This window comes from Watersipora subatra, chromosome 2, assembly GCF_963576615.1.
Source record: "Watersipora subatra chromosome 2, tzWatSuba1.1, whole genome shotgun sequence".
Taxonomy (NCBI): Eukaryota; Metazoa; Bryozoa; class Gymnolaemata; order Cheilostomatida; family Watersiporidae; genus Watersipora; species Watersipora subatra.
Window position 1 is genome coordinate 58,102,542 of NC_088709.1, and position 24,148 is coordinate 58,126,689.

General features: G+C 32.0%; 1 protein-coding gene across 1 annotated transcript in view; it reads right to left on the bottom strand.

Moving 5' to 3' along the window:
• LOC137388377 (calcium-activated chloride channel regulator 1-like) overlaps positions 1-24,148 on the bottom strand; it is a 52,651-nt gene that overhangs the window by 8,118 nt on the left and 20,385 nt on the right. The window contains exons 10-20 of the mRNA XM_068074863.1: positions 23,355-23,499; positions 21,803-22,006; positions 19,783-19,938; positions 19,300-19,420; positions 18,164-18,258; positions 15,806-15,914; positions 14,744-14,896; positions 14,294-14,431; positions 7,187-7,347; positions 2,198-2,269; positions 51-122 (exon numbers count right to left, since the gene is read on the bottom strand). Coding sequence (XP_067930964.1) covers positions 51-122; positions 2,198-2,269; positions 7,187-7,347; positions 14,294-14,431; positions 14,744-14,896; positions 15,806-15,914; positions 18,164-18,258; positions 19,300-19,420; positions 19,783-19,938; positions 21,803-22,006; positions 23,355-23,499 — 1,426 coding nt within the window. The remainder of the gene's footprint in view (positions 1-50; positions 123-2,197; positions 2,270-7,186; positions 7,348-14,293; positions 14,432-14,743; positions 14,897-15,805; positions 15,915-18,163; positions 18,259-19,299; positions 19,421-19,782; positions 19,939-21,802; positions 22,007-23,354; positions 23,500-24,148) is intronic.

The following is a 24,148-nucleotide window of genomic DNA, read 5'->3' on the forward strand; positions in this document are numbered from 1 at the left end:
TTGCTTTATTGGTTTTAAATATATACTAGGATAACAATTGGATCGCTTACCTCGGTAGTGTTGCTACTTCCTGCAGGTGCCTCGCTCTGGGTAATCAGTTTGGTTACTGTACTAGGTAGCATCTAAAAAAATCAGACCTTAGATTTTGTTTTCAACAACTTTCGGGATCATTAGCTCTATTTTAAATGCCACTAAAAACTTTATATGCTTGCCTCCTTTTTGCTGACGATTGTCATAGTTAACAGATTAACAGTACTAGATATGGATATGGTTTTCGATGGTATTTATGAATATATTTTTAGAGGTTTATTAGAAAAACTTTATTATTTTTCCTGAATAACAACATTATAAGTTTTGCTGAAATTTTGAGTTTAATACATTTACATTTATTTGCAAAAGCAAGCTTTGTGGCTGTCTAGACAATAAAAACAGGCAAATTTTTTCCTTTTGAGAAAATGAAAAAGATCTTTGAAAATTATGGAAGAACATAATTTAGGCAGTTTTTCATTAGCAAATTATGTAGTATCATCACTTTAAGTTTGCCAGTTTTTATGAACATGACCAACAATACTACATGCATCAAATTACATATGTTTATCTTTGAATTGTGTTTTCTTTGAGCGGTTTTTCTCAGTTTTTTTTTTAATTTTGATTAAAATTTAGCTAATCTTTTTTGAAATACTTTGTAATGAGACAGTTAGATCTGGTAAAACTGTTGTTGAAAAGAATTATGGATGTACCTTTTGATACTCCTGGGCTTGGACGATATATCTCATTGATGAAACTTTAATTGTAGTGATTGTCATTAGGGTAAAGGTCATTAGGTCACACGTAACAAATTATTCGTTAATCTGACCGAGTTCACAAAATTCCTCACACCTTACAGGTATGGCCACACATAACAACTAAGTCTGTGAATTATGTGAATTTGGTTAGATTATTAAATAATTCATTACGTGTGGCCAGCCCTTAACACTAAGTAAGTTATTTTGGTCTTTTGCTAATTCTGCCATGAAAATTTTGTTGTTGCTTTTAGGTCATAAATGATACGTATTTTGAGAATGAAATTTTGTAGACCACAAAAGCTCTTACCAACCAACTGACCAACTCAGTCGGCTTCAATAACTATTCCCTAAAACTATAAAATGTGTTTAAAGTGCACCAATTTTAACCTCTCGTGTGATTGACAATACATAAGGTTTTGGCCAGCTGAATATCAGGATGCTGCTAATATTTTACAAATTCCTTTTTAGTATAGTTTCATGAGTATGTAAAATTAAGAACTATGTTAAGTTTGATCTATGTTTCAGGTAGTACAAATTTTATATCTATTTGACTGGTTGTCATGGCATGCACACACTAAAATTTTCCTCCAATATGAGACTAAAAAGGTAGATCAGTTGGTAATAATCATGCATCAAACATTTTCAGGCTTTCACTGATGCGCATACTGCCATTTTTATCTAAAAATACTTAATATACAGAGATTATACTTAATATAATGTTTCATTAAATACAAGCTCTATTGTAAGTATACATATTCACCAAACCATATCAGTTTATTAAAAATGGGGTAAACTATTAGCGCAAAGTTATAGAACTCTATGAGAGTTCTCTCTAAAAAGTAGAAAAACATATAGAAGTCATTCTTTGAACTAGTTATACGTCTCAATGTTTGTTTCCCTTTATGATTAATGAATCTCTTCACATAACCATTTTCAAATTTTGTCTCTGCTTTGACACTCTTTTTTGAGTGGTGGTAAATAAAGTAACGTGATCATCCAGAAAAGCTGCATATTTGACTAGACACAATATGTTTTTAAATTTAATTTCATACAACAGGTTTCCTTTTTAATAGAAAATTGTTTATTTCATCATTCATTTTATCATCTTTGGTTTTTTATTTATTTTATTTTATTTATTTTATCATTTTGCCATTCAATACATTGCTCAGACGGGCATCAAAAATTTCCACAAATGATAACTGACATGACAATCATAGTTAGCAGAGTTAGTACACTGATCAATAAGATTTCTCTTTGTTTAGTGACCAAAAGTAGATTATGACAGATTCACTGATAGCTAGTGTTTTGGCAAAACATCATTAGTAGTAAATTCTAATTACAAAACTCCTATCATATAGACCTTCCAGTTCTCTTTATACTGCTTTGAAAGCAAACTAACAAACTGCACTCACCTCAGTCATGTTGGCGGAATCTGTTGAGGGCATACTAGAAGAGGTCAGTTCAGGTGTTGTTGTAGGTGGTGCCTGCAAAATACACATTTATGCAAAGCTTGAACAATTAATAACTGATTATTATCAAGCGGTTATGTTTAACTTAACTAATTTCATACTTTCAAACTTTTTATGAAAAGGTTTGTCTGACAAAATGGCTGTTAAAAGAACAAATAAATTTTATCATATAACATTCAAGTTATAATTTGCTTTCAGTTTCAATAACTTAATAGCTTTTTTAAATTTTTTTTGCACAAAAGCTCAAACTGGTATACAATCGCATGGTGCAACTGAACGTTATTGTTTTTAAACCTTTTACTGATAAACTAAACCGATTGTTCAGCTCAGCAATGGCCTGCACCATAGCAAAAGTTAATCATAAATATTTTGTTTTTCTATACAGTACGCCTCACCGAAGAGACCTCAAAGAGATGTGCAGAGCACGTGAACCGGAGTGTCTCAAATAATCAATCAATTTTGTCTCAATCAATGATATGAATTATCACAGAAAACTGCACCAAACAAAAATCACTGTCTGACCTAGGCACACTCAAATATTCATAAAAATAGTTTTCTAACTCCATTCACATAAAGCACCATAAAAAGGCAGTGATACCATCATACCTTGCAGTTCAAACAACAGTCACTCTAATATAACGCATAATACACCAGGAAATGTACTTTAATAAGAATCAAAATTGTGTTATGTGTAGGATTCCTTCTGTATAGGGAAGGACTACTACAAAAATCCCTACGCAGTCTCTTTCTTATAAAACTTAGACTCCAAGTTATTTTTATAACCGTAAGTATTTCACACTTACGGGTTCTGTTTGGTAATACCGCTATAGTTATTCAGTAGAATAGAAAACTAACTTCCTGTTTGTAGAAGTGTTCACACATCAATCGTGACACTCGAGTAACTCTATCTTTAAAGTGTGGTTTCACTTTTTCTACCGTTTTGTTCAGGTTCATTTACAATTTGTGTTTTTCCACTTACTGTACATCATCTGTTAGTGCAATTGTGGTTTGTTACTGCTTTAATTGTTCAGCTCATCAATAAGCAGAATTTTCTAATTCATTCTGGCTAAATGGTTTTTTAGTTGTGCAGATAATGCAGCAGCAAACATATTGAAGGAATATCTTGCAATTCTTCAAATTTCAGTCTACCAAACTTCTAAGAAGTGCTCACAAGTTGTGCATATTTCTGATTTCTCAAAAGGGTTTCAGGTTAGCTTGGTAATTCAAGTAAGGCTTTTTTGCAGAGAACTGACAGTCCTATTTTGTCCATCACTACTATGAGTGTTAAACATAACGCCTTCAGCTGGCTCCGAAAGCGTGTACCATCGGTCCTTATTGGAAAGTTTTTTACTTCATCTGCGGCAGTGAAGTGTTCAGCAGTGTTACAAAGTCTTTGATTTGTTTTCTTAAAAATCTCAGTGTTGTTGTCATCCTTTTTAGCAGCTAAGAATAACACACATATTGAGCAAGCAATTGACCATTTCTGGAACTTATTTAGCCGTTTTTTTTATCAATATACTGGTTTTGCCTTTTTTTGGTTCATATGCATTATTTGCATTTCTTTTAATTACCATACACGGGCTGACAAACTTTAGCTGAAGTTTTTTTCATTTAACCTTTTCTATTGGTAACTGATTGTCTGCAAATTATCACAGACTTAGGAAAGAGTCTGCTCATTATTTTGAACTAGTCACTTGGTTTTGTGTTGTTCCTGAAGTGTTTTGTGAACTTTTTCCTGTCTGTCCTAAAGATCAATTGTATGTTCATAGCTGAAAACTCTACTGGTTGATTCATCTTACACACCTACTGGTCAGGAAGGCAAGTTTCCAACCCAACATCAAGTAGCTGGGAGTTTGCCAGTAAAAAAATGTGGTGTAGCATGGTTTGCTACTATGATTTTAGGTAACAGAAGACCCCTATACTCTTGCAACCCTTTAGCCAACAGCAATAGGAAGCTGTTATCAAACAACTTTTTATTGTTTTCAACAACTTTATTGGTATGCAGTTAATAAGGTGAAGGGTGCAGTTTTCTAACTTTTGATGTAACATTCAGTTCATCAATAAAATTCAAAACTTTGCATGCCCTAATCACTACATAGATTTCGTGGAATTCTAAATGTTTAAAAAACTGCTCAAAGAAACCTAGTACAATTGCTAATAAGAACAGTTTCTTCACTTGTTGTACCAAGAGAGGACTTGCGTAAGATTGCCTATGATTATGAAAGCTTAAAAAGATAAATAATGTTGGATGTACTGGTTCAAATTTTCACTAAAAAAACTATCATGATAACTAGATTGAAAAAGGGGACAGATGCAGGATATGGTCGGATAGGGCAAATTTTGTTAAAGTCGTATGTACCGACTTTGAAGCAGTACCTCTCATTGGTATTGGCTGATTTATGAACCCATCCTTACCTGAAGAGATTACGCCTGTGTAAAATATCAGGCTTTGTCAACAAAATAATCGTATTATTTGTCATCAAACAGTATCCAAAAAGTCTCACTTTCCGAAAGCGTATAGTTTTTTTAGAAAACTTCTAACTGTTGTATATTTGTGCAGTATAAGCTTAATGCATTTGTTTTCTATTTTCAGATCGGAATCAAATGTTTGGGTTGCTCTTGTCAAGAACTGGTTTTGTATTCCCAACATATGAAGTATTTGATGAAACCTTTTAATAGCATTGAGCTTAGAGTTTTCATTCATCCAAACAGGCCAGTATCACTTCTTTTTTGTTCTTCATACTGCAATTCGCCAAACTCTGATTGGGAATGTCATAAAGGCATTAATCTTCATGCCAACCTCTGAAGTTGCCCGCCTAATTCACTGCCGGGTAATTTCTGGTACAGACCATAACTAGCATAATTGAACCCTAGTTGAAGTATGATTAAATAGGGCTTTTCTCGCCTTTGAGACAACTGTCTTCTTGTATCACTCTTCATAAGCCGTAATTTTGTAAAAGCTTTGTACATCTCAGCTGCTATCAAGCAATGAAACTTTCACTTTCACATTTTTATCTTCAAGTACTCATTCTACAAGGCAAGAATGATCAGTTGTTTAAAGATTTTGTCCTACAGAGCTTTCACTCTTTTGTTAAACTGCAATTTTTTTGGCCATTCTTTGCCGTTGTTTGGATTGTCCAGTCCTGGGTCCATCGAGTTTTTCTTAAATTGTTTGATTAGAAAATTGGTCTCTATCTGCCAGCGAAGCTTTTAAAGTTCCTCATCCAATTCACATGCACTTTCATGTAGGCAAACATCAAAAGAGACAGTCTGCAAATCTTACTGCTGCTAGCACTATAATGCTTGCCACAGACAGCTTCATCACATTTTTAGAACACCTTTACCAGAAAGCTCTCTTTGTCAGGTTTCTGACCGTATTAATTTCAATGAAAAATATAATGAGTAATGAGCAAGCTTACTCACACTAACATCAATTTCTAGTTTAAATACACAGAAACTTATGTAGCGATAATGGAAGTTTAAAAACTGTGGATCTATAAATACATTACACTGGCAGACAAGAACGTAAAATGGTGTCTTGTAAGCATATCAGAGAGGCTCTTTTAGTTACAATCACACACAATTGACTTTTAATTATCTTAATTACATAAAAACTGATAGGCATTTTATTTTGCTTGAGCACTACTCTGCTCAAAGAAATGCTTGCCTAAAAGAAATACAGTGAAACTCGGATAACTCAAACTTCAAGGGACCGAGCAAAAGTGTTCGAGTTATTAGAGCATTTGAGTTATCAGAACAGTCATAAGTACACATATTTATCGGTAGATACATGTACATATATGTACATAGTTTGTATATATACAAACTATATATAAATCAAAAGCATAGATTGCTTGTTGCAAGTTAAAGGGTCTCTTGTGTGAAGTTTTAAATGTTTTTAATTAGAAAGTATAGATATTTTTCTATCACTTGAGATTTGTTTGTTGCTTTAGGTGATGTGACTGCCAGAACGTTCTCAGATTAAAATTGGCAAAACTTGATCGCGGTTAAAACGCTCAGAAAAAATACATACATATTTTTCTACCGAGCGTTTGAACCAAGATCAATTTTGCAGTAAGTCAGTTATTGCAAAAGTGCTTTACTATTAAAAACCCATTATCAATTTTGCCGATTTTACATTAAATTTATCCAAATTTTACCTCACTTTTCTTGCTTTTGAAGGGTTATCGCTAAGCGGATGTTGGGTAAAATTGTATTTTTGCATACCTTTAGAAAAGTCGTTAATGAAAATAGTTTGCCGATGTTGGTAATAACGAGGCCTAAGAACTACTAAAAGTCGATGTTTATCTCTATGGCATAGAACAAAGTGATATTCTAAAGCGATAGTAACAACCGTCTCGGTAGCCGTTTGGCAAAAAAACCGTTCGAGTTGACAGAGTTTCGGTCGAGTTATCTAAAACCATTTATCATTGCGTAGGAACGGACCAAACAAATACGTTGAGTTAACCGTGTTTTCGAGTTATCCGAGGGCGAGTTATCCGAGTTTTACTGTATTTTAAGTATATTGTTATTAAATCATTTTGTAATAAAGGCTTCACATTTAAAAACATTTATTTTGAACAATGCTTTTAAATTTAATCAAACCTTATGATCAAAACATCATAATAGTTTGCCTTTCATCCTACACCTGTTCAACATGTAAAATATTGTAAGATTGTTAGAATATATCCCATTTTCTTTGTTATTACAATGTTTTTATAATATATTATATATTTTTATATGCAAAATGTTATGCCAACCGGCGCTTAGGCTACAGTTAATGTTTTTGCAGAAATTTTTTTTAGCTGTGACGAATGTATTCAATATTCGCTGGCTAGCAAAAACTATATGCTTATGATAGTCAAAAAAGTCAAATTACGGTGATGCAGGAGAAAAGTACTGCTATATATATTGATTTAAGAGTTTACTCACGAAAAGAATTATCATAGTTTCTGGATCGACGAAAGAAGCAGATGCAGGATTTGACCAGTTGGCAAAATTGTTCTTGGAGTCATATGCTCTGACTCGGAAGTAGTAGGTCTCGTTGCTATTGGCTGATTCAGAAAACCCAACCATTGCTGAAGAGATTGCACCTGGCCAAGTATACAGTTTTGTGGTGATTCAAAGCATACAATACATGCTGATTGCTGGAACAGAATCAGCAGCCACACATTTCTAAAGGATTGCAAATATATTAAGAAAAAAGTATTTACTGTGTGTCATTCACTTTTGGTGTTTCATTTCTAAGCAGGCATGCTTTAAATGCAATATTTCTGCTAAAATAACTATCAAGTCAGTGCGCCTTTTTAGTGCTAGGAGAATAGCGTGTAAAACTTTACTAAAACTTACTCTAGTTAACTGGTGAAACTTACAACCACAGAATTCAGTGGCCTATTTGGTTAAAAGGGACCAATCACTTTTTCTCATTAAAAGTGGAAGTTCATATAGACATTGCTGGAGGCATTCTAATGGCTTGAAAAACAAAATTTTAACAATTGCAAAGTATTATACAGCGCTACCGAACTTGTTAATTATTGGCAAATTTTCAGTTCAGTTTTCAAAAAGAAAAAGCTGTGATTATTCAACATGTCTCTTGAATATCAAAGATATTGTGTTTGATGATCACTTACACTTATTACAAGTGCAATGAATATAAATTTTTTTTTACCAAAAAATATGTATATTCATTGCATATTGTAATAAACTATGGTGATCATATTGTTAAGTGATATATATTCATATATCACAGCCACAGAGGTAGTGGCTCTGTACACATTCACACTACCTGACGATTGCAGCTAGCTCGCTGGCTGTATGAAACCAATGGTTGTAGTAATAAATTGAATAATTTTACCCAAATACTTTTATGTATTTTAGCTCTATTTTATATTGAGCACTTTTAGTGTACATATATGAAACAAAGTATATATATATATATATATATATATATATATATATATATATATATATATATATATATATAATAGATAAGTTGTCAGGCCTACTGCTAGCAGCACTCTACGCTCTAAAAAGTGCAGAGTGTCATAACTAACTAGAGTGTGGATTAGGTCACCTGAAGTCACCTGAAGAGTGCACCAGCACGAAACAGACCTGTCGTGACCCCAGAATAAAACATCAATCTGGAATAAAGATAAGTAAAATTAACCTATTCCACACTCTAGTTAGTTATATATATATATTTCTCAAAGTATGTCTGTGGATATGTGGATCTGTGTGTAATTGCGGCTTTAGATCTTGCAACTTACGCTATTAAAATTCTGTGTCTCAATAGATTTAAACTCACGACGAATGCAATGACAGTTTTTTTGTCCGGATGCTCTACTACTGAGCTAGAACGTCATAGTAATCAGATAACCGATACACCATGCGCGTGCTAAATATTTTAGCCTTGCCTCCACTAGTTACGATGGTTTTGTTCAAAAATATTTTGGGACCTAAGGATATGCAACGCGATGCTTATTCGTCTTTTTTTTGTTAGGGCTAATTTATTCGGCTCCATGATATCGAAAATAATTCATCTCAAACTTAAAACTTGGGGATTTGTGTACTGGTTACACACAGTGGAACTTTGGTTCTTGCACACTTCATTTCTTGATCAGCTCGATTTTCGATCAAAGATTTTGAGATTTATTTGTCTCGGAGCTCAAACATAACTTTGGTTCTCGATCAAACTGGAACATGCGCGCTAGAATTAAAACAGCTCCGGAAACAGTGTGGAAACATTTGTTAATAAAGGAGAAGAATGTAACACTATGTAAATTTTTAACAAAAGGGAGAAACCATCTGGGACGACGTCTCTTTTACCAAAGAAATTTGCTTGGGAGATAACCCCTTTAGTATAGTTACCCTAAAGTGTTTTGGAAGAGGATTCTCCTTTAAAGATGTAAAGTAAACGGGTCATTGCTGTTTATATTTTCTTTTTCCTACAAGTTTTGATGTAACTGATCTGTTGCATTTTTGGCCGTTTCAAAATAAATTTTTGCCGTTTTAGTTGTGTATCTTAACCTTTAATTTTTTTGATGTTTTAGGAGCTAAACATAAAACATGTTTACTTTTGTTGTCTTTTTCATCATCATAATTACATGTAGAATACATTTTATTAAAATTAAACACGATCTACATCTACTCATTTTGATTTATAGTATGCAGTATACAGTACAGTCTTTGGTGTAAAATGTTTGAAAAATATATTCTCTAATATTTTTCTGCCTTGGAGCAGATTAAAACTTGCATAATATTATTCTAAAGAAAAAAATTGTTTTGGATCTCGAGCAACTCGGATTTTGAACAACCTCCTGGAATGGATTATGTTTGAAAATCAAGGTTCTACAGTACATTATTAAAAGATATACTGTACGTCACTGAAAGTTTTGAATTCTTAAATTTAAAGTGGCTTGAAAAACTTTCTGCTGTTTTATTTATTTTTAGTTTAGTCGTCGTGCACAAAACCTTTTCCTCATGATATGAAGTTTGAAAGTTAGAATGGGAAATGTTGATATAGGTTAAATACAAATCAATTTTCTGTTTAAAAACTGTTTTATTACCCAAGCAATGCCAGGTTGTGCCGCTAGTATTTTATATAGACTAGAGCTGTGTACCCTAAACCCTTGGAAATTTACCAACTCCTTGCATTGTTATTTTCAAATTGTAAAAAAAAATATATATGTATGTCAGACTTTTTTCTCTCATCTATTTTTATACCTAGTTATAGCAATAAAGCTAAAGTAATGAAAATTTGCTTGTCACTGAATTTGAACTGGGAACCTCCAGGTCAGTAGGCAAACATTCTATTCCCTAGCAAGTATCTACATTGCTACTCAAAGGAATAATTTTGGTCATACTCATTATATCAATTAAATATGCACACATGAAGGGTTTACAAAATTACAAATACTACTAGAACACTTGATAATCATAAATTAACGACAAATCATTAGGCATAGCAATTATTAAACTGGTTTCAGACCCAGCTGTTATTTTAGTAAGGATTTAGACTGGTTTAAAGTGCCACCCTAAATCACTCAAATTCATTGAGTGATTATTTTATTACTAGCATCGGGCTTAGCATTCAGCAAGGGTAGATGTAAACTTCAGCTATATGCACATATATATCAATGATGTGTATGTATTTATTATATGTATGTGTACATTATGTATGTGTTTATTATATGTGTGTGCAAGTGTGTGTGTGTGTGCGTGCGTGCGTGTGTGTGTGTACGCGTGCGCGTGTGCATGAGTGTGAGTGTGCATGTGAGTGTGCGCATGCGGGTGTGCGTGCATGAAGAACTCAAGCATTTGTGTTCAAGTAGCATAATTGATTGTGTATATTTGATGTATTTTTTTAATTTCTGATCAGCAACAATAAAATTAAATGCTTTTTTAAAATTAATCTTGTTCAGAGTAAATCTCTAATTATCTTTATTCTTTAATATTCATATCTTTAATTAATTTCATGCTGAATTGTGTTTATCCTTATTTGTGTTTATTATAAATTTACATCACTAAATTGCGGTTTTTCTTAAAATAATTGGTTTATTTTATGTTGAGTAAGCCTTGAACTAATTTTTATTTTCAACTTTGCTCACATCAAATTTAGTTTTTTTAAAAAGGTTTTGTCTCAAACTAAATTTTCCTAAAGTAAGTTTATCTTAAAATGACTTTTATTTTTGAATTTGTTCCTTGAACTGTGTTTAGTTTGAAAACTGCCTATGTACAAAATTATTTACCAAAACTTCTCAAGTACAATAATTAGAATTTGTTATCACAAAAAGCTCTCAAACTATTTAAAGTCACGGAATGTGTACCTGGCATTGCCCAGGTAATAAAAAAGTTTTTGGACAGAAAATTTATTTTTATTTAACATTTAACAACATTTCCAATTCTCACTTTCAAACTACATATCATAAGAAAAGTGTTTTGTGTAGTTGAAATAAGTTGAGAGAAAAATAAAAAAACAACTGCGAAAGGTTTAAAACTTTTTCAAACAACTGTAACTTTCAAACTTTACATCATGAGAAAAATCCTTTGTGCAGGTAAATAAATTACAAAAAATAAAACAACTATAAAAGGGTTCAGATATAAACGTGAAATAATTAGCAAGTAATTGCTAAATTACATTGGTTCTGCTAAGATTACAATAAATGATAATTTGGCAATGATAAAATTATTACGAACTGAAAAAAAATAAACTACTGAATAGGTTGTATTAATAACAACAATTATCGCACAGAAGTGTGTGTTCAACCCTTTCACAACCGTCCATGTACAAATTTAGCTATCGGCCTACGCTGGCCATTTGACTGAAAATTGCCAATTTTGCGTCATGGTATGTATACCATTTTTTTCAATTTCAAACTCTACGTATCTAGAACACTTTTGTTATATATTTTATTTTGCTAACATATTAAAAAATAGTTCTACGCTAAAAGTTCAATGTATTTATACTTTTTGCATTGCTAAAGCTATGTGAAGTTATGATCGCTATGAAGCTTGAACAATCCTCTACAATGTTTCTTACTCTTCCAAAACCATTACTTTCATCACTATTAGAGTCAGTGCTGCCACTTTAATTATCTGTGTAATCGCAAAAATCTGAATCTGGATTGGTTCTAATGTCATCAATATAAGTAATTATCTGTTTTCTAACTCGGGAAGTATGTGCAAAACTTACACTAAAGATGTTCATTTCAAGTTGAAAATTTCCAAAGAAAATTTAAAACTGCTTCATTATTTTAGTCTAATTTTATAGAAAAATCTTCGAATAATACTGCCAATACTATATAAGTCGTGAAGGTCGTTGGTTATGTTGTCAACGCATAATAAAATTAGGTTACTACGCAACTGCTGAGAACGTCACCAAAATTCGTCTGTGACGGTCGACCATAGAAAATGCATAAATGGGTCTATGGCAGTGAAAGGGTGAAAAAGGGTAAATGTTTCAGCAGAAGACATTTATCAAAACTTTAAGTACGACAATACTATTTTTCTTCGATAATAGTACAAGTCTCAAAATGGTATGTCTTACTTTGTCTGACCGAAAGATGGGAGAATAGTTCACGCGGGAAGAATTGGCTTTGAGCCCAGATATAGTAATTGAGCATTACAAATGTATTTGAAAGCAAAGCCGTTGTCATGCATGGTCGCATTGGTAAAATAATCAGCACACGGTTTAGCTATATCCTGATTAGAAAACAGAACTGTAAAATTAGAACATTATAATTGTAAACTCAGGCTATATCAACAGCCGGAATGCAAACATACAACACACTTTGAGAATTATATACATGTATATATATATATATATATATATATATATCTATATATTTATATATATCTATATATATATACGTATATATATATAAATATATATATATATATATATATAGCTCACAAAAGCTCATCACTTTTGTGATTTGAGCACTCTAGTGCCAGCACATTGACTTTCTTAAAGTCTGCGACGCAACTTAGTTGTTTCGTGGCAGGAAGTCAACTCTCATTGGTAATGGGATTTGAGTCCCTTGCCTAAGCTCTGAGCTGCACTGATGAGGTTTCAATAGCCGAAACAGTACAAACAGTACTGTCTGTAGCATGAGTATATATATATATATATACATACATACATACATACATACATACATACATACATACATACATACATACATACATATATACATATATATATATATATTTATATATATATATATATACATACATACTAGCTCTGCTACTCGGTGCTGTCCGGCTAATAACAAATTATTTGGACAGAAAAATGATTTGTATTTAACATATACCAGCATCTGCCATTCTAAATTTCAAACTACATATTGCAAGAGAAGTGTTTTGCGTTTTGTGTTTTATGTTGAAATAATTTAGAAGAAAATAAAAACAACCGTAAAGGTTTTCAGACAGCTGTAACTTTCAAATTTAAGTTTAACTTTCAAATCATAAGAAAAATGTTTGTTCAGCATATTAGCTGTACTGTATATTGCAAACTAAAAGTAAAATCGGGTAAATAGATCGGGTTTAATTTTATTAAGAAGTTTTCTATTTATGATGATGCAAAGAGAAAATAAAAGTAAAGATTTTGTATGTTTGACTCTTAAAACATCAAAAACAGTAAATGTTAAGATACAATACTAACTATTGCAGAAGTTGATCATGAAACAGCAAAAAATGCAACGGAACAGCTACATCAAAAATTGTAGGACAAAGAAAATATAAACAGTAATGGCACATTTACTTTACATCTTCAAGGAAGAATCCTCCTGTAAAACCATTTAGGGCAACTCAACTGGAGGGGTTATCTCCCTAGCAAATTTTTTTGGTAAAGGAGAAATCGTTCTAGATGGTTCCTTTTTTGTAATTACCATTTACCAAATTAATTTTTTGTATTACCAAATATTTCCATGCTGTTTCCGGAGCGGTTGTATTTCCAATGCGCATATTCCAGCTTAGACGAGAACTGAGTTTATGTTCGAGCTCTGAGACGAATGAATCTCCAAATCTTTGATTGAAAACCGAGTTGGTCGATAGCCGAAGTTCTATTGCATATAATCAGTACACAAATTGACAAGTTTATAGTTTGAGATAAATTATTGTCAATATCGTAGGTTCGAATAACTCCTCTAACGAGAAAAGACGAATAAGCATCGCTCTGCGTACACTTTGATCCCAAAATATTTCTGAACAGGAGCATCATGACTCGTGAACGCATTGCTAAGATAATTAGCACGCGCACGGTCTATACATCATATGAAAACGTATCTGATCACTGTGGTGTTCTAGCTCAGTGGCAAATAATCCGGAACAGAAACTTGTTGATGCATTCGCCGTGAGCTCAAATCCATCAGTATGCAAAAATTTAATATCAAGATTTTGAGATCTATAACCAAAATACAGACATACGAGATACAACGCACATACTTGGGAAATATATATATATATATATATATATATATATAGATGTCTTGATACACAAGATGTCTTGTCAATATTTTCTCATTTCATCCTAACACTTACTTGCATTGACCTGCATACGAAGTGAATTTCCAGCCTCTACCAAAAGTTCTGACACATTCGTGAGAACAGCTTCATGTTCAAGGTCAACCATGGTTTCTATAGAAAGATTTAATCCAACTCCAAACTCGTATCCAGACACTAAAAGCAGTATTATTTTAAAATATTTTGACTGTTACAACAACAAAGAGCACATTTTAACATGAATGGTTAATATTCAGAAATATGTAAAATAGTTAATAAAAGTGTTCCATTGCACTTAATTATGTCATATGCGGTGCTTGTTTTGCTGCAAAACACTGTGTGATCTCATCAAAATGTATGCTGTATTATAGTATGGTATATCAAACAGACGATAGTTCCGACATATCTTTTAGTGTCTATCAAACAATATTTAATTTATTATGTTGGGGTTTGGGTTTAATTCGCTATTACATACTTTTATGAACTCACCTTGGCCAATGTTAAGGTCTTCTCCGGGTGCTGTCCAGCTAAGTTCAATTAAGCCACTTTCTTTAGAAGCTTCTTGTACTGTCAAGTCTGTAATTGCTTCTGGTGGTACTACATCATTTACGGAGCTCCAGTTGTTTATCACTACTAGACTTCCTAGAAGAACCGCCGAAAGTGAATTTTTTAATTTGTAGTAATTGTTATTTCTAATTATTTGCCTATTGTTTACTTGTTTTGTGTTTTTGTGACAATGTATAATATGTTTATGCTAGTTATTACTCTGAGAGACTTGAAGTAACGGATTCGAAAGAAAAAAGGCTGTGTGTGTCGAAAACATTTTATAAACCAGAACTGCAACAGTAGAAGTTTTGGATTTGAGTTCTCGCATCTATGACAGCTCTTGAAGCCTGGTTTGACGACAGTGATTAGATCAATTAAAAACTTTTAATATTTAAAGCATACCTTGCAAATGATTTGGTATTTTGGCATAAATGTGTTTAGTAAAGTCTCAAAAACTTGTCTATCAACAAAGTAAAGTACTTGGTTTAACTAGCATATTAATACACATACAAAACTTGTGCCAACTTAGACTACACCCATATTACCTAATCATTGTTGCAACTGCACCTTTTTGTGTCTTTTAAATACAAATAGAGACATAAGTTTCTTCAAAGAATTTTTTTTAAATAAAAAGCAAATTAGTCAATATTTTACTATCTGTTATGTTTCTGCACAGAAGCAATTAAATAGAGTATTACCTTAGAGAAATGGTTTATTGCACACTCCAGAGACAACTGATTTGATAACAGAAAACCCAAGTATTTATATGTTTGGTCATAGAAAAGCTTTGTAAAAAGCTACAAGCATTATTAATAGCTATAATGAGACAGTACTATATAATATTAGCTTGTATAAAGCTTTAGCTAAAAAGCATAATGTTTGTTGGCAAAGTACCAGTAATACTTGGCACTTGCATGACACTATCTAACCACAAAAATAAAAGCTAATCATTTTCATAATACAAACTTCATGCTGCGAAATAGTTTTGAAGTTTAGTAGTTTTACCTGATCCAGACCTTGTGACATTTCCAAGGTTATTGCAAGAGACACACCTCTTTCTTCTCCTTGCTGTACCACCTTGATCTGGTAGAACACCTTCACCAGATACATCAATCTAGATAAAAGGAAATTTCTTTTAGATAAAGATAAATCCATCCGTTGTGCAAAGCTTAGAAGAAATGGCAGTTAGTAAACAGGATAACAAAAGCATTTGGTTTTGCATAAAGGAGCAAACTTGTAAATTTGTTGCTGAAGCTGAGTACTTTTGAATTACAGTAACCAATAACGAAATTTGTTTAACGTTTGCAAAAAGATATGTTTTCAATATCGAGACAACTATGATATTAATTGGTAAGCACAATAATTTTCTTTATCTTCAATGCTTACTACTAAAATATTCAAGAAGAGCCGCAAGAATGGTGTCGAGGGTCGCACTAACTATTGGAGTTCCGAAAACCAAAGTATGTAATAGATTTATCAAGCCTGTTGCACTGAAATCATCAAAGTATTAGCTTGCCAAGGTGATCAATTTAATTTATAGTTAAATAATTAAAACTTTGTTCTCATTATTAACAATGATTTATTGCTTTCTTTCCAGCAAGTAATGACATTGCATTTCAACACAAGGTTGCCATATTAAATTCATGCCCAAACCAAAAAAATACTAACAAAAATTTAGTGCAGCCATTTTCAATTATTTTATATTTTCTAAAATATTGGTTAATGAACCCTACATAAATTGATCGAAATTTTATCAACACTCTGTATTTGATGTCTTAAAACTCGCAATGGAAACAAAATATTTTAATGAAATTTTCGGAATCAGTCATGAGTGATCTCACCATCTTCATCAGAATTTTTTTAATTGTTTCAGTTGTCGATATTCATTAGTAATGTTGCTGTACGTTTTAACATCTAAACCAAATTAGTTTAGGAAGGTGCTGACTAAAATTTTAATGCAAACAAGACTAAACTATGCATCATGTTTCATGTTATCAAAAATAACATTGCAGAAAAATCTTAATAAGTTACATCAGAAAGTATCGGTATTTTTTGATCATTTGCAATTATTTGCAATGCTTGAAGTTAGATGATTGCCACAAAATTTCGAGGTTGAAATTGAAAAAATCTGTTTGTAATTAAAAAGCTCAAATCAGGCAAAACAACAGGTTTGGCATCTATAGTTACAAAGAGACAGACAACTATTGCATATATAACCACTAGTGACGCCGTTTTGCACATTTTTTTCTGAGCTCCCTAATTTTAATCAAATTTTATTGATTTTAATTTTTAAACATCCTGGCAATCAGATCACTTCAAAACCAAAAGCAATTACAAATGGTAAAAGAATGTCAATACTTTTTAATAAAATCTACAGAAATTAATGTAAGTTCATATGTAGCTTGTGAATTACTTTGAAGGTGTGTTTTAAAACTGCTATGTACTAGCTTTACATATCTAATACAACTTCTAAAAGTATTACATTTATATAAAGTGGTTAAATTTCAGTGCAAAAAACATTTAATATAGAATACAAAAATTTATCAAGTTCAATTTGACTTAATTATTTTGCATATAGTTGATTCTGGCACTTAAGAGAATTTTCAAACATTATCGAAAAATAGTCCAGTTGCGGTAAAAGCCAGTGGGAATTAGCACTGAGTATTCTGACTAAAGGGTCAATAATTAGTAGTGTGCTTTATTAGCTAAGCAACCAGACAATAGCCAGCTTTCATGTAATATCAGCAATTCACAGATTTCTTGTTTAAAAAACAAAAAGCATGCTGAGGCTATTCTTACAAGGTTAATGTTTGGAAACAATCAAATTTAACTGACAGATTTCACAGTAAATCGTGAGTTTATCTCGTATGTAGTCATTTTTATTTGACTAGCAGATTGTACAAATAAACAGGGTTTGTTTTAATTTAATCAATAAAATCTTTGGTTTAAGATTTATGTTTACTTTGTTATGGCTGAGATCTGGAGTGGTATTTACTTCATTTTAGTTTCCGCCTAGTTTCATCTCACTGCGTGATATGCTCTGCACCAGTTTGAGGTTATTATCTGTTTTAATACCCCGCTGATCAGCAAGTATGATTTTTTTACCAAATACTACATAATCTCTTTTAATTCCTTGCAGATCAATAAACAATTTGCCTCAAGTTCCAAGTGGAAGCGCTATTACCTATTGTTATCGCAATGCAGTCGTAAATGTCCTCTGTGCTACCAAGGAGCAGGCAGCTGTTAGTTCCTTCTTTGTTTTTGTTCCATTTTTCTCAAAAAGTAAAAGACTCATAATGCTGCTAGAACCAGTGACAAAGTAATGCTTTCTAAGCTAATTTATATTTGTATGGGTTTACTCACTGAGAGCTGGTAATAACTGCCCCTACTATTTCCTCGAATCAAATGTGACGGAAGAAATCCAGTGTAAATCCCATCATTTGGTACAGAGTCTTTTCCTACAGTGTATAAAAGAGATTTAGAATTGCATTATATGTATCAAACAAAAGTTAGAGTTTGTTGTTATATATACAAGAGTTCTCCTTGCTCAGTAAATTTGAGGATCATTACTAAATGATTTCAAACATTGGATTAGCAATTTTATTTGGTAATTTTAAACTGAATATGATTTGACGAGCTTGCTGACTTATATAGCAAGAGTATGCCCTGTAATTGCTTACCATGTACAAGCTAAAATACAGTGCAGAATGACTGCTTTCCGTTGATTAGATGTCTTATTAGCAATCTGAACCAAAAATGCACTTTTTATCTTGTTGGTAATAAAACTAAACAGAGAAAAAGGCTAAACGTTGTAATGAGTTTCAAGCACAAGATACACCAAACGGAAACATGTAAGGCTGCCCTAACGTTAAAAGTGTAACACTCTGGTTGCTAAAAGAAAATTTATGCACATCTCATACTCTCTGTGACCGTAATCTAAAAATCTAAATATCTAAAAAACCTCAAAATATAAAAATTTATACTACCAATTGTTTGCTTTAGTTTAATCATGGTTAAAAAGCAACAAAAGTTTACATTCTCATTTGCACAGTTTATTACGAACTGCATTTTTGCATAATTATAGTCATTCTTAGCCTTCATTTTGATATTAAAGTATATCTATGCACATCTATTGTATTAAATCAAGGCATATGCTTGACATTTATTTAACTAAACAGGCATATTTTTATTTGCGTCACTTTTACTACAATAATTTAATTTTCTTTTCTATTATACCTAATGTTTTTAAAATCGATACTTTAATATGAGAGAGAATTTTGTTCAACTTTTGGAAAGGTGAATAATATTATTTTAACGATCATATTTGTTACAATATTTTAGTAAAAAAGAATAAGCAATTACTATTGCATTCACTTCAACTTCTGCATTACTCTTTTTTTTCTATTTACCTCTTTGTAAATATTTAGTATCAGTAGCTAAAAATACTCCAGTTAACCAGGGAGTTAGCTCAAGCAATTTGAATAATGTCTCAAACTCACCTGTTCCATCATCACGGTGGGCAATTTGTGTTATAGTACCAGTCGGGTCCTCCAAGATGGTAAACACATTTAGTTGTTGAACTGGAGAATATCCTTGAAACACTCCGATGTAAGTTATCAGCTATAGAAATAAATTCAGGTCTATATAAGAAGAGTATCTATTAAATTTATTATTTATAGCCCAATTTAAGCAACTAACTAAATGTTTTCACATGACATTGTATCAACAGAACTCGTGATTTAAAAAGAAAGATCTAACTTTTTTTACAAATCTTACCAAACTTAGAGTATCCAGTGAACCAAAATATCACATTGCAAGATAATTAGGCCTCTTTTTAGTAAAAATCAACAGTCAAACCCGTAATTTCATTTTTAAAGATTATTGAAACATATGGTGACTAAATTTCTTTAGGTGAGTATCTCCTTGTTAAATTTATCCAACAGATATAGTTTATGTTCAGGCTGTAGTCGAAGTTGACCAACCTCTGTATTTATGTTGAACTCTATTTTGTTTTCATTTACCCTTGTCTTGACCTCAATAGGCTGGACATCAGGAACTGGAGATGAAGTCACATCAATGGTAATGGATGCTTCTACACTTGGATTCACTTTAGTAATTAAGTAATCAACATACTGCTCCTAAAATGAATAAATGATTTTTTTCCTTTTTTAAATAATCTAATTGTGATTAAAAATGCAAATTGCAAATTACTCTTCAAAGGCAATCTGATCATATCGCATACGTAATCTAAGATATTACTAAAGCTTCCAAAAACAATGCAAAATGATTTTGGATGTACCTATAGTTTATTTTGACTGCACAGTAGCAGCAGCTTTTTGAGGAAACTTTTCTCTAAACGTTATGATTTTAAGAGTCAAATTATGTGTAACCAAAACATGCATAACTCTGTTACCGGGCGTATCACGCACAACTGTAAATTGCTGGACCTAAATGATATTAATAAAAACTTATCGGTGAAAAATGTCAAAAACATATTTTTAATAACTTGGAGAAAATAAAAAAAGGAATATGGCATTAGTCGTCAAATATTTTTCTAGTATAACAGCATATCTGCTTTAATTAAAGCTCATTCAAAACTTGAAAATATTTTATTATGATCTACAGTATCTAAATCTCAATATCTGTCTTTTGTTGGTTGCTTGTTTTTGATCATTGCTGTGTCTAGCTATAGCGATTAAACACTAGCAAAAAAAATCTCAACAGCGCTAGCATTGAACTTGCAATCGTTCTACTTGCAGGTATGCAAACGCGTCTACCTAACCACAAGGCTTTGCCATTCATATCTTATGTGAATTATCTATGGTGTCCTATTTGTGATTAAAACTGAGTTTGTACATTTTATCATGAATGAATATTACCTGTTGCACTTTTTCTTATTTTGAAATTATTTCTTAAGCTATTAATAATCTATTGTTCATTTCTTTATTTTGTAATTTTCAAATGTGCCCCTTTAATTAATTTTAAACTTTCCGTTACAGAGCATCATTAATGTCACAATTTCAATCTTCAATTTCCGATTATCGCAAAGGGCAATCACTAAAAATTGCAAAACTAAAAAATGTTCACATGGAAATTCTTGAGTAGGAATTGCTTCTTTACTCTCTTTTTGTTGGAACAGGCAAAGTACCGTCGTGCCACTCACTAAAGTAGTTAAGCCTGATATTTCATTTTTACGCTTGTGCCAGTATGGAGAGGTACTAACATTTTCATATTCAGAATTTTTAGTAGATAGTTTTTGCAGCAACAGTAACCTTTTTTATACACACCTTTCATACACACACACACACGCACGCAAACACACACACACACACATCATAATAATAACAAATATGAGTACACTTTTAATTACTCATTGTTGTTATTAATGCAATTTATTTGTGATTTTAATTTGGTTTCATTAGCTGTATTGTATCAGTATCAAATCATTTTTCATTGAGATCATTGCAACAAAACACACTTTATCTAGCCATTAGTTACATAATTATTTCTCATTTAAACACCTTCATACCACTGTTTTAGTTTTCCTCTTTATTAATTCAAACTGCAAAAAAAACAATTTTCTATCATATGAAATTTAAAAGTTACAGTTCTTTGAAACACTATAAACCTTCACAGTTGTTTTAACTTTTTTCTTATTTTGTTTGAACTGCACAAAAAACCTTTTTTCTTATGACATGAAGTTTAAATTTAGAATGGTGAAGGTTGGATTTAATAAATAAAAATAAGATTTTTGTCCAAAAATATTTTTAATACTTGGGCAACGCCAGAAATTTATGCAGTATATGTATATACAGCATAAACTAACTTAAATTTTAGCCCACAGAAATTAATAAACAACTTTATTTAAAAGGTAGAATGGTGAATGTTTTATATGTTGATTAGGAATAAATGTTCTGTGCTAAACTTACACATGTAATGGCGGGCATTTATCTAGTTTATGGCTGATTCTGAAGTATCTCTAAAAGCTTATATTTTACTCACCAGTTGACCTTCTATGATGATGATTGTAGTCCGTATTGTTGGATCTTCTGTAATGGTCACTGGAAGACTGGTTGCTACTGTTACATTTACTTCTGTGTTATACTTGAAGACCATTTTGGTATTGAGGCCAATTGTGACATCAAAATAAACTCTACCTTGGTAAGTTGTCTCATAAGATGGAATGATGATCGAATCACTATGAAGCTGTAGAGAAACAAAAGTATTATCTTAGATCTGAGCGTTTGTAGCTTTATTTATGACCCACTTGCTATCACCAACTTTTGCGTTAGACAAAACTAGTACCCGAGAGCATGATCTTTTGTAGGCTAATCAAACAAAATTGGATGATAAGAATGACCAATAAAAAGAGCAAGCATATTTTATGAAAATTACAGTAGCGTGTTGTGTAGTTATTGTAGTGAAATGTCTCTATGTTTGAGTCCTTTTGAGAAGTAGGTTTTTTAGCCTTTTTCAACTTCAGTTTAACAATATTGGAAAGGTATAAAATCCAGTTAACTGAAAATCAAATTTTATGGAACAGTTTGCATTTTATTAGAACTTTAAACCAAATTTGTCAGTCTGAAAAATATAAAGCAGGTCAACAAACAGTTTCTTCAAAAATCGTACACATCAAAAAAAATGATTTTGTTCCCTTTATCCAAATGTTGCGCATTCACACGCAAGCTATAAAACTCTGATCTAAAAAAATGTTTTAGTATCCTATTCATCTTTAACAAAATACTTAAGCACCTATTTACGTCATTATGACATGAACTTTCAGTTAAAGGTTTTGTGATTCACACCAACAAAAAACCAACCCTCTTTCGATAGTAGATTTTTCTTTTCCACTGAAATCTGCATTGTAAATAAAAATAATAATAATAACACATCCAGTTGCGGTAGTCTAAAGAATTATGATAAAATTTTCAAATTCAAATTTTGATTATATTAATCGTCAAAATATTATTTCACAACACTGACTTAACTTCTTCTTTTCTATATTTATTTAAAACACACGGTTTTCCCTATTTAATATTTTTCGTGACTAGGGTTTTTTCAAATGGAATCAGCTGTTATAGCAAAAATTGTGTGCAAGTTTTTAGTTTGCATTTGCAAAGCTATCGCAGATCTAAATGTTTATCTGCAACAATAAGTTTGATTTATTGACAGTTCCCTTGCTTTTAAGCCCGACCCAATTTATGAAGATTGTTATCTTTGCAACTGGTTTAACAACAAAGGCCTATCTAATTTTAGCTATTCTGAGATTTATGAAAAAGGAAGTTAGCTTTGGTAAAACCTTTCATGACAAGAGTTATATGACCCGGTGGTGATCAGAGTAGCAAAATGTTGTAGTTTTTGAGTAGATCAAGAGATAATAGTAAAGAATTGTGTTTTGTTTGCTGAAATAGCCAGTGGTTATGCCCAATCCGATGAGAGGTGTGACCTGATGAATTTATTTTTGTGTATCATGACATATTGACCTTTTGAACTATCGAGTATAATTCCTAGAAAATATTATCTTATATGTCTTTTGAATCAGAAAGGAGCTTACTAAAGCATCTGCACTTTCAGCTTTGCAAAACCTTGAAGCCGTCTTCTCATAAAAATCCTGCAACAGTTTTTCTCCTCGAACATCACTGGCTAGATACTCTTGGCCTCCAGTTTGCCAAGCTTGGTTGGCTAGGTATCCACCTTGGCTAGAATGAAAAGAAGTTTAGCGGAATGAAGCTTTATTTTTTATAAGTTCAATGGCCAATGAAAGTGCAAAAGGAAGCTTACTCAAAAAGGTTTACAATATCAAGACTAAAGAATAGCAAAGCGTTGAACACCTACAACACAAAATAGAAAGGACAAATAGTTTTATAGATTGAGATGATGAATAAGTGTAAACCGATTGTCAGGCACTTGGAACTCTCAAGATAATATCAGCAATGCTTTAGATGAAAGCAGGTGTGTAAAAACATTTAGTGTTTACTGAGTTATGCATTGACATGTAAAAGGATGAAGCTGACCTAACAATTCAGTGGGAGCTCGCTAGCACCACTTGAGAAAAAAGTAAATGGCACCCAATTTGAAGGACAAACTTATCATCACTCTTATTACACAAGCTTCAGAGCTTGTACTACAAATTCTCAGTACTCAACTGAAAAGAAAGCCCAAGAATAGGTTGGAAAATATCAGTTTGAATTTTCAAGTAGATGTTGTTGTAAATTTGCTAAACCAAAGCAACTATTAGTGTGTTGCAAATTTTGTTTGCGCCATGCGTGGAGTTTTATTACTAAATGTATGTGTGCTTTGGTAGCTTCCGAATGCATTGCATTGAGTCAATTAGATCAAATTAATAAA